The sequence below is a fragment of the Somniosus microcephalus genome, unplaced genomic scaffold (genome assembly GCF_052327205.1).
Source record: "Somniosus microcephalus isolate GS21.2 unplaced genomic scaffold, FLI_Smic_1.0 unresolved_chr1, whole genome shotgun sequence".
Taxonomy (NCBI): domain Eukaryota; kingdom Metazoa; phylum Chordata; class Chondrichthyes; order Squaliformes; family Somniosidae; genus Somniosus; species Somniosus microcephalus.
In genome coordinates this window covers 142,097,174-142,108,400 of record NW_028225179.1, presented here as the reverse complement: position 1 = coordinate 142,108,400, position 11,227 = coordinate 142,097,174, and the positions used below count along the sequence as shown (strand labels likewise).

Below are 11,227 nucleotides of genomic sequence, written 5' to 3'. Positions count from 1 at the left end.
CAGTAACTAGTGGTGTTCCGCAGGGGTCAGTGCTGGGTCCCCAACTCTTTACAATCTATATTAACGATTTGGAGGAGGGGACCGATTGTAACATATCAAAGTTTGCAGATGATACTAAGATGGGGGGGAAAGTAGTGAGTGAGGAGGACATAAAAAACCTGCAAGGGGACATAGACAGGCTAAGTAAGTGGGCAGAGATTTGGCAGATGGAATACAATACTGGAAAGTGTGAGGTTATGCACTTTGGCAGGAAAAATCGTAGAGCAAGTTATTATCTTAATGGCAAGAAACTGGAAAGTACTGAAATACAAAGGGATCTGGGGGTCCTGGTGCACGAAACTCAAAAGGTTAGTATGCAGGTGCAGCAAGTGATTAAGAAGGCCAATGGAATGTTGGCTTTCATTGCTAGGGGGATAGAATATAAAAATAGGGAGGTATTGCTTCAGTTGTACAAGGTATTGGTGAGACCGCACCTGGAATACTGCGTACAGTTTTGGTGTCCATACTTAAGAAAGGACATACTTGCTCTCGAGTCAGTACAAAGATGGTTCACTCGGTTAATCCCGGGGATGAGGGGATGGATGTATGAGGAGAGGTTGAGTAGATTGGGACTCTACTCATTGGAGTTCAGAAGAATGAGAGGCGATCTTATTGAAACATTTAAGATTGTGAAGGGGTTGGATCGGGTGGATGCGGGGAGGATGTTCCCGATGATGGGTGAAACTAGAACTAGGGGGCATAGTCTTAGAATAAGGGGCTGCTCTTTCAAAACTGAGATGAGGAGGAACTACTTCACTCAGAGGGTGGTAGGTCCATGGAATATGCTGCCCGAAAAAGCTGTAGAAGCTACATCATTACATAAATTTAAAACAGAAATAGACAGTTTCCTAGAAGTAAAGGGAATTAAGGGTTACGGGGAGCGGGCAGGAATTTGGACATGAGTCTAGGTTCGGATCGGACATGGCCCTGTGGGTAGCGGAGCGGGCCCAGGGGCCGTGTAGCCTGATCCTGCTCCTAGTTCGTGTGTCTAATTCTGTTAGATTCAGGAGATGGTTCTGTGATAGTAGATTGGCGGTTAGGATCAGATCAGCCATGATCTTATTGAATGGTGGAGCAGGCTCGAGGGGCCGATTTGCCTACTCCTGCTCCTATTTCTTATGTTAAATATATTCACCATTTAAACTTTTCTTTTTCTAATTGCGAAATGAATGGATTAAAATGGTTACTTCAGTCCGTTGCAGAGATATTGTGGCTCTAAAAAGAGCCTTTGGCCTAGAAATTCAGTTGTTAGCGCCAGCCGCTAGCGCCTTAGGAGGAGGAGAAGTGGGGCGCTAAGCGGCTAGCGCCCGGGCGCGGTGCGATCTGCGCCTCTCGCGAACTTCACTCAAGATTTAGCGGCGGCACTAAACCGCAGCACCCGCTCAGCTGCGCGCGCAGCTCCTGACGTCATTTCATGGTGCAACGCCCTTGGTGTGCCCCGAACCGGAACTTCAGTGGCACCGTCCTTCTGTGCGCCTGGCGCCCCCAGCGACTGGTAGAGGGGTACGGTTCCCAGTCGCTGTGGGGCACGGGGGGCGCTATTTAAAGGGGACTCCTCCTGCATTATAAGTGGCAGCCATTTTGTGCCAATCCTTCTGTGTGAGAGACGGATATTTGGAGAGACAAAGGGAGACAGCTTTGTGCTTTGACTCAGCGCTCGCACAGGTACTTCTGGCTTCAGGCCAGAGCTTTGCACTTGAATTTAACTTTCAGTAACATAGCCTTGAGTCGCCACATATAATGGGGGCTGCAATGGGTGGAAACGTTGGGCTTCTCCATTGCATTCAAAGGGCTCAGAGATGCCGTGAGAGAGTGCCAGTCATGGCCAGATGGAGAAGGGCCAACAGGCGTCGGCACAGGAGGCCTTTCCCACCCAGGGTATACCACCAGCAGTACTCATATCTGAACATGTCTGAGGAGCAGTGTGTTCGGAGGCTGCGATTCAGAAGGGAGGTGGTCACTGAGATCTGCTACCTGCTTCGCAGAGATCTGCAGCCACAGCTGAGAAGCAGGATGTCTCTGTCGGTGGCAGTGAAGGTGATGGTGGCTCTCAACTCCTATGCCACCGGCTCCTTCCAATCCGCTACTGGGGACATTGCCAACATCTCCCAGTTTGCAGTATATTGCTGCAGCCGCCAGGTGACCAATGCCCTTTTCAGAAGGAGACGTCAGTACATCTCCTTCCCCATGACCCTGGACAAGCAGCAAGAGCGTGCAATAGGATTTGGAAGAATAGCGGGCTTCTGCATGGTCCTGGGCGTAGAACTGATGAACCAGCAATGGTCAGGCCTTGCTTCAGGGCTGCAGTGTGCAGGGTGTGCCAGCCAAACACATCGACCCTCCTCCTTTAAGAGCTGACTGGCGCCAGCGTGTCTGCCTTCAATCAGCAACTCGCCGCACCTGCGCTGCGCCCGCCCTCGGTGTTAGCGCCTCGGCTCGCCGGCTGAGCCCCTTATGATAGTCGTGCATCGCCTGCTTTAGCGCAGCAGCAACCTCTTGGGGCGATGCAACTGAATATCGGCGAAGGTGGCGCTAAGTTGCGCTGGGCACTAAATTTAGCGAACGCCCGGCTGTAGCGCCCCAAACGTGGCTCTACTGAATTTCTAGGCCTTTATGTTTACAGTTTTAAGATGCCTTTCTTTTTCCCTTCAATTTATTTAGGTTTTTTTTACAATTTAGTTTTTCTGCAAGTTGTCTTCCTCTCAGTCCGCTTCTTGGTGGGTTTCTTGCCGACATTCCTGCTTGTCCCTGTGGTCGTATTGGTTTCCTTCTTGGTCTTGATCCCGGCCACAGTTTCCACCCGTTCCTGTTTCTGCCTCTTGCTGTGGATGAAGGAGCCGCACCTTGGGTCTGCACCAGCGAGCCGTTGCCCACCAGGCTCTTGACAGCCAGCTGGACGTGGGCCTGGTTCTTCTCCACCTCGTGGCCGTTGGCCAGCAGCGCCTTCCGGAGGAAATGCCGCCGCGCCGCTTGCGGGCCGACGGTGCCTGCAGGATCAGCTGGGAGATCCGCAGCTCTTTCCTCCTGCGGCGCAGGTAGGATCGGAGCTGGCGTTTCTTCTTCTGGGTCGTCTTCAGCTGCTCCTGCTGGTGGTCGGTGTTAGCGCCAGGGGAGAGTCTTGGGCAATTTGGGCATGGGTGGGTAGGGTTGAAGTGCACCCACCAGTGTCAGCCAGTGGCTCAGTGGGCAGCACTCGCCTCGGAGTCAAAAGGTTGTTTGTTCAAATCCCACTCCAGAGACTTGAGCACAAAAATCCAGGCCGACACTCCAGTGCAGTACTCCTGGAGGTGCTGTCTTTCGGATGAGACTGAGGTCCCGTCTGCTCTCTCATGTGGACATAAAAGATCCCACGGCACTATTTCGAAGAGGAGCAGGGGGGAGTTCTCCCCGTTGTCCTGGCCAATATTTATCCCTCAATCAACATAACAGAATGATTATCTGGTCGTAGCGAGAGGGTTCGAGTACAGGAACAAGTATGTCTTGCTGCAGTTGTACAGGGCCTTGGTGAGACCACACCTTGAGTATTGTGTGCAGTTTTGGTCGCCTTATCTGAGGAAGGATGTTCTTGCTATAGAGGGAGTACAGCGAAGATTCACCAGACTGATAACTAGGATGGCAGGAATGACGTATGAGGAGAGATTGGGTCGATTGGGCTTATACTCGCTGGAGTTTAGAAGAATGAGAGGGGATCTCATTGAAACTTATAAAATTCTAACAGGACCAGACAAACTAGATGCAGGATGGATGTTCTCGATGGCCGGGGAGTCCAGAACCAGGGGTCACACTTTAAGGATAAGGGGTAGGCCATTTAGGACAGAGATGAGAAGGAATTTCTTCACCCAGAGAGTGGTGAACCTGTGAAATTCTCTACCACAGAAGGCAGTGGAGGCCAATTCATTAAATATATTAAAGAAGGAGTTAGATATATTTCTTAAGGCTAAAGGGATCAAAGGATATGGAGAGAAGGCAGGGACAGGGTACTGAATTTGGATGATCAGCCATGATCTCATTAAATGGCGGAGCAGGCTCGAGGGGCCGAATGGCCTACTCCTGCTCCTATCTTCTATGTTTCTGTCATCATCACATTGCTGTTTGTGGAAGCTTGCAACAGTGACTACACACCAAAAAGTACATTGGCTGTAAAGCGCTTTGGGAGGTCCGGTCATCGTGAAAAACGCGATATAAATGCAAGTCTTTATTTCTTTCGCCCAATTTAATGATGGGATGTTATCTCCAATTTCAGCAACTTGCCATCAAAAAAGTAGCCTCAGCCGCCGCCGCTGTTATTTAATGGCACAAGGCGGACCCGATAGAAGCAACCCCGGGGTCATCACCTCCCGCGCCGGCCAATCAGGCGCCTCGCCTGGTTGCAACAAGACAATGTATCAAGTCCCAGGTCTCCCCCCAAAACGGGCAAATTCCCCCAGGCTCGTCTTACATCAACTTCCACGATGATTCTTCGTGCAAAACGGGCTCCAGGTTCTGAATGACCTATTCCTATCTTCTAAAACAATTAAAATTGCTGACAATGCACAGCACTTTTGAAGACTATTCCTAAGGAATGACCTCGCCACAAACATGTGACGCATCGTTCTCCCGTTCAGACTGATTGACGTGTTGTATATTTATTTCCAAGCACTTCCACCACCCCTTCCTCCGCATTTATTTCAATTACATAATTACACAAAAAAAATCTAATTCGGCTCTTTGATGAATTATTTTGTGGCTCTGAAAAGAGCCGTTGTCATTTTTTATCCCCAGTCTGATAAATCAATCATTCGGGGAGATTCGCTTGCACTCAGGAGCTGTCCTGTTGCTCCGAGCACACTTGGCTTTCTTTCTCCGAGAGGGAAGTCTCCTCCTGAGCGGGGGTTTGGTCCGCTTCCTGCTCCGGTTGTTTGGCCAGTTTTCTCGGCTTTGCACGCTGGCGTTTCCCTTTCCCTTCGGCCCTGGCCGCCTTCCTCCCCTTGGGTTTGCGGGCGGTGGCCCTCCTCGCCCCCTTCCTGGCGGCGCCGTGTTTCTTGGTCTTTCTGGGCGAGCCTCTGCTCCTGGGCGCCGCCTTCCTGACCGCACGTTGCTTCATCCTCCTCCTCTCCCTGGAGGCGGCGGCGGGCTCCCTCTTGGGCTTCTCCTCCTCCTCCCGGTCGCCCCACGTCTTGCTGAGCCTGAAGGTGCCGGTGGGCCGCAGCAGCGAGCCTTTGGTCACCAGGCTCCGGACCGCCTGGTTGACCCGCCAGTTATTTCTGGCCACGTCGTAGCCGCGGCCCGAGAGGACCTTCTTGAGAGCCGACAGCGAGAGCCCCCGGCGCTCCTTGGTGGCCGCCACCGCCTCCAGGATCTGCTGGGACACGGTGGCGCCGGGTCTCCTAGCCGGGGGCGCAGCCCTGGTCTTCCTCCTGGTGCTCCTGGCAGGGAGAGTGTCGGCCATGGCTTGGGCTGGGACCTTTTCTCTCTATCTCTCTCTATCTGAGTGTGTGTTGGGGAATGAAGAGTTTCCAGCAGCCGGCGCTATTTAACCAGGCGAACCGGACGCTGCAGAGCCAAAGGTCTCAGAAGAAACACATTACACGAGGGGATTGGTTTTATTTCCAAACCGTGGGCCAGGCTGGAGTGATAATGCCTTCACGGATATGTAATTTGGGACAGACAGTTCATGAAGCCAATTATCTCAATACACCACAGTTCCCAGAACTTCAAGTTCTTCTCTTCCTTTTACCATAATAAAGGCTTTTAATGTTAAATCTTAGCATCAGCTCATCGATTATTTATTTATTTTCATCCTTTCATTTCCTGCCTTTTCGTGACTGTTTTCTACACTCGCCATCACGGTGCAGAAGACGCAATGTTTGTGCTCTGATTGCTCTCCGCATCTCAGTTTGGACTTGAGTTAAAGTCGGTTCCCCAGTGAGGTGATGTTAGAAGCAGCAGGTGATGACTTGTTTTTCTCCAGCCGCCTTTCTCGGCAGCTCGGCAGACAAACTACTGCTGGGCTGAGGACCGTCTTTGGTTTATGAATTGTTGTGGGGAGCGGGGTTTGGGGATTTCAGTAGATTACTAACATCTCGGGAATAGCCCCCGGTGCAAATAATTTGGCCCTCCACTCCGGGAGCGTTCTCTCGCATCTTTCTGAGCTTCAATTTGGAGTGCAGATCGGGTGCCAGAGAGGAAGTGACAGGAGGCGAAACCGTTTGGGGAAAACGCCTCAGAAAGATAGATTTAGAAACCATTGCTGCCCCCCTAGGAGTGCCGTGACTACAAGACGGGAGTGAAGAACCCTCGCCAAGACCAGCCGAGCGCCATGGGCTCAGTCGCAAACCCGCCACTGCCACGAATTAAGTTATCTTCAAACTGCTTGGGGAGATCGCTCAGGATTTCAAGACCGGTCTTTGCTTGAGGTGGGGCTCCCAGGACAGTGCGCCACCCTTGCTCTGCGGGTCACCGTTATTCCCAAGTAAATCCAGCTGGGCTGCTGCATCCGCAAGAAGGAATGGACCCAGTTCAGTAATTGTACAACTCTGTTAGGATCCACTGCATGTGGAAACTGAACAAAAAACACACCAGCACAATGACCCGAGTAGACACTAGTGTAATGTATTTACTAGTGAAATGCAGACACCGCCCTATTAAATTGTGTAACCGATGCATTTATGTGTTAAACAATCGTATTAGTGTTATCCTCCGTTAACATTAATCTAGGATGCGGAGAAGTTTACGATCAGTCTAGAGGACAAGGAGCCAGCTATGTCGGGTACTCGTCCACAAAACCGAATGAAATCACTTTATAGGATGTCTGTCGTTGGGACATATATGAACATAAAAACAAGTCTAAGAATGTCCCAAAGATTTCCCCATCTCCAGTATTTACATTAGTTGTCTCAGACTCCTGTTAATTAATTTAAAGTATTTTTCTGTAATTTGTTTTAACAACAAGCGGTGCATTTTACAGGTACAAAAAATGGAAAACCTGGAACTAAAAACAAAAAAATGACTGAAACTACTGGAAACGTTCAGCAGTTCGTCCAGCATTTGGGATAAAGGTGTGTTCAGTTTTTTTTAATTGACTTGCATTTATATCGCGCCTTCCACGACCCCAAGACATCCCGAAGCGCTTCACTGACAATGAAATAATTTTGAAGTCTAGTAAACTGTTGTAATGTAGGAAACAATACTGGGTGGAAAATTAATTTTAACTTTTGTTAAAAAAAACTACCGTCCATCAACAGCCTGTGAAATTGGGCTGTGAAATTCGATTGGTGGGGGTTCATCAATTAGTATTTCAAAAAGAAACACTTTAATTGGATCAGGAAAGGTGGCAACGGACAAAAGTCCAGTAAATGCACCGCCATTAAGAGGGTACTACTGAAAAATAATCCAACCGGGGATCCAATCAAACTAAAAGCTTAATAACTAACGTGTCCTGTGTGCTGCCCATCCATCTGATGTGTGTGTGTGATCTTTCGTGTAGGCCATCGTATGAGCTTGGAGTGATCCCGACTCAAGCAGGGGAAAATCTTCACACCGGCTCTTAATTTTCCCCAATAATCAGAGCGCTTTTCGCCTTTTAATTTCATAGAAACATAGAAGATAGGAGCAGGAGTAGGCCGCTTCGAGGACACAAACCTGAGCGCTATCCACGCCAAGCGGGTCACCATCATGCCCAAGGACATCCACCTGGCCCGGCGCATCCGCGGCGAGGGCGCCTGAGCCTCCTGCCGCCGGCAGCCTTGGCCCATTTGAGGAACGGGAACTTGAAACCAACCGGCTCTTTTAAGAACCGCTTCAATCCTTGTGGGTAAAAAGCTGTAATGCAGAGAAACCTGAATAAACCAATATTTACATTGCAATAGCAAAACAAATCTGGGAATCTGGAATGAATGCTGGAATTACTAGCAGAAACGTTTACTATGAATGTTGCAGTGACCAGACTTAAAAAGTGGAGCACGTTGCAATAATGCAATATAAAATCTTGCAGCACAGGAGGGAGGTCATTCTGCCCATCGTGCCTGTGCCGGCTCCTATCCAATTTGTCCCACTGCTCTTTCCCTATAGCCCTGCAAAAGATGGTTCATTTTCAGTATTAAAACATAGAAACATAGAAGATAGGAGCAGGAGTAGGCCATTCGGCCCCTCGAGCCTGCTCCGCCATTCAATGCGATCATGGCTGATCATCCAAATTCAGTACCCTGTCCCTGCTTTCTCCCCATATCCCTTGATCCCTTTAGCCTTAAGAAATATATCCAACTCCTTCTTGAATATATTTAATGAATTGGCCTCTACTGCCTTCTGTGGTAGAGAATTCCACAGGTTCACCACTCTCTGGGTGAAGAAATTCCTCCTCATCTCTGTCCTAAATGGCTTACCCCTTATCCTTAGACTGTGACCCCTGGTTCTGGACTCCCCCGACCATCGGGAACATCCTTCCTGCGTCTAGTCTGTCCAGCCCTGTCAGAATTTTATAAGTTTCAATGAGATCCCCTCTTATTCTTCTAAACTCCAGCGAGTACAAGCCTAATCGACCCAATCTCTCCTCATACGTCATTCCTGCCATCCCAGGTATCAGTCTGGTGAATCTTCACTGCACTCCCTCCATGGCAAAAACATCCTTCCTCAGATAAGGCGACCAAAACTGCACACAATACTCAAGGTGTGGTCTCACCAAGGCCCTGTACAACTGCAGCAAGACATCCTTGTTCCTGTACTCGAACCCACTCGTTACGAAGGCCCTAGGAAAGACAGAGGATCAGAGTGAGCTTGGTGTGCATGTACATAGATCCCTGAAGGCAGCAGAACAGGTGGATAAGGTGGTTAAAAAGGCATATGTGATACTTGCCTTCATTAGCCGAGGCACAGAATATAAGAGCAGGGAGGTTATGATGGAGCTGTACAAAACGCTGGTTAGGCCACAGCTGGAATACTGTGTGCAGTTCTGGTCGCCACACTATAGGAAGGATGTGATTGCTTTGGGGAGGGTGCAGAGCAGATTCACCAGGATGTTACCTGGGCTGGAGCGCTTCAGCTATGAAGAAAGACTGGACAGGCTGGGGTTGGTTTCCTTGGAGCAGAGAAGGCTGAGGGGGGACCTGATTGAGGTGTACAAAATTATGAGGGGCATAGATAGGGTAGATAGAAAGGAACTTTTTCCCTTAGTAGAGGGGTCAATAATAAGGGGGCATAGATTCAAGGTAAGGGGCAGGAGGTTTAGAGGGGATTTGAGGAAGAACTTTTTCACCCAGAGGGTGGTTGGAATCTGGAACTCACTGCCTGAAAGGGTGGTAGAGGCAGGAACCCTCACAACATTCAAGCATTTGGATGAGCACTTGAAATGCCATAGCATACAAGGCTACGGACCAAATGCTGGAAAATGGGATTAGATTAGACAGGGCTTGATGGCCGGCACGGACACGATGGGCCGAAGGGCCTCTTTCTGTGCTGTATAACTCTATGACTCTATGAACATACCATTTGCCTCCTTAACCGCCTGCTGCACCTGCATGCTCACCTTCAGCGACTGGTGCACAAGGACACCCAGGTCTCGTTGCACTTCCCCTTTTCCCAATCTATTGCCGTTCAGATAATAATCTGCCTTCCTGTTTTTGCCACCAAAGTGGATAACCTCGCAATTATCCACATTATACTGCATCTGCCATGCATCTGCCCAATCTGTCCAAATCATGCTGGAGTCATCTGTCGAAAGTTTTTTTTTTCTCATTTGCAAGATAAGTCTGGCCGGCCGTTTTATGCGCGGGAGAAACACAAAAAAAAGGCAAGCGGGCAGTTCTATCGTATCCGCTTTGCGCCGATATAAAGCGGCCGCCGCTCCCGCATCTTTGTTGTGTCGTGGCCGGCACCGATGGCTGACATTGTGGGACCTGCCAAGGTGGATCCGCCCGCCGCCGCCACTGAGGCTGAAGCCGCCGCCCTCGCACCTTCCCTTCCCGCGGCAACCGGCCTGGCGGCCGCCCTCCTACACATGTTCAAGAAGAAGAGCGCCTACCGGCCGCAGAAGACAGGCACCACGGTGGCCGAGCAGATCCTGGAGGCAGTGGCCGCCACCAAGGAGCACCAGGCGGCGGCTCCCGCCATGCTGGCCGCCCTGAAGAAAACCATCTCGGCCTCCGGCTATGAGCCGGAGAAGGGCCCCGCCGCCGCCGCTGTTTCCAGCATCCAGTCCCTGCTTGGCAAGGTGCCGGGCGGGGGCGGGACCCACCTCCACCCCGGCGGCTGCCCTCCTTCAGCTCAACAGCAAGGCGGAGGCCGAAGGCGGGGGGGAGGAGGTGGAGGAAGAAGCCAAGAGGCCGCGGGCCAAGAAGCCGCCTCCCAAGAGGCTGGCGGCCAAAAAGTCCCACAAGAGCGCCAAGGGGCCGAAAACCGTGAAGTAGTCAGCGGCCAAGCCGAGAAAAGCCCCCAAGTGGCCCGCAGCCTCACGGACCTTGGGGCGTAAGCGACAGGCCCCGAGGAGGAGGTAGAGGCGGGGCAGGAGCGGCGAACCGGCTCAACACAAAAGGCTCTTTTCAGAGCCACTCACAGATTTCCACACAAAAAGATGCTAAAAGATTTCTCTTCCTCCTCCTCCTCTCGATTCTCAACCTGAACCGGATCGCATTGTATCATAGAAACATAGAAGATAGGAGCAGGAGTAGGCCATTCAGCCCTTCGAGCCTGCTCCGCCATTCAATGAGATCATGGCTGATCATCCAAATTCAGTACCCTGTTCCTGCCTTCTCTCCATATCCCTTGATCCCTTTTGCCCTACGAAATATATCCAACTCTTTCTTGAATATATATCAGCTGCCTCCAGTTATTTATGAACTTGTCGCTCTCTCATGTGACGGAATGTATTCAGCATTTACTTAGGAACATGTTTGTAATATTGAAGGTTTACTTTAAAATCAGTCACTAAAATAAATGTAAGACCTTACTCTGCTGCAGATTTTGTGCTCATTCTTCGGGGGGTGGGGGGGGGGGTGGGGGGGAGAATCTGGCGCCTCATTACACCCAAAGCGTGTCGGCTACAAGGGGGCAGTAGAAATAATGTGAGGTTAGAAACACGAGTTAGTCGAAAATTGGCAGCATTTTTTTCTTACACTGAAACCTTGATTAAAAAGTGCATCGAGTTAGAATAGTAAAGTAATAGTTGCGTTTAAAATATATATAAAATGAACGGACCTTGTAGCACCCGTAAGAGAGA

At 50.3% G+C, this 11,227-nt stretch overlaps 1 protein-coding gene across 1 annotated transcript; it reads right to left on the bottom strand.

Annotated features, from left to right (window-relative positions):
* Nucleotides 1–4,837: 4,837 nt before the first annotated feature.
* Nucleotides 4,838–5,467, bottom strand: LOC147096088 (histone H1.3-like). Its single transcript, XM_085973769.1, has one exon. The coding sequence runs from the start codon at nucleotides 5,465–5,467 to the stop codon at nucleotides 4,838–4,840; it is 630 nt and encodes a 209-aa protein (XP_085829895.1).
* Nucleotides 5,468–11,227: the final 5,760 nt, after the last annotated feature.

Coding starts and splice junctions, on each gene's coding strand:
- LOC147096088 (XM_085973769.1), bottom strand. CDS start 5,467: ATGGCCGACACTCTCCCTGCCAGGAGCACCAGGAGGAAGACCAGGGCT.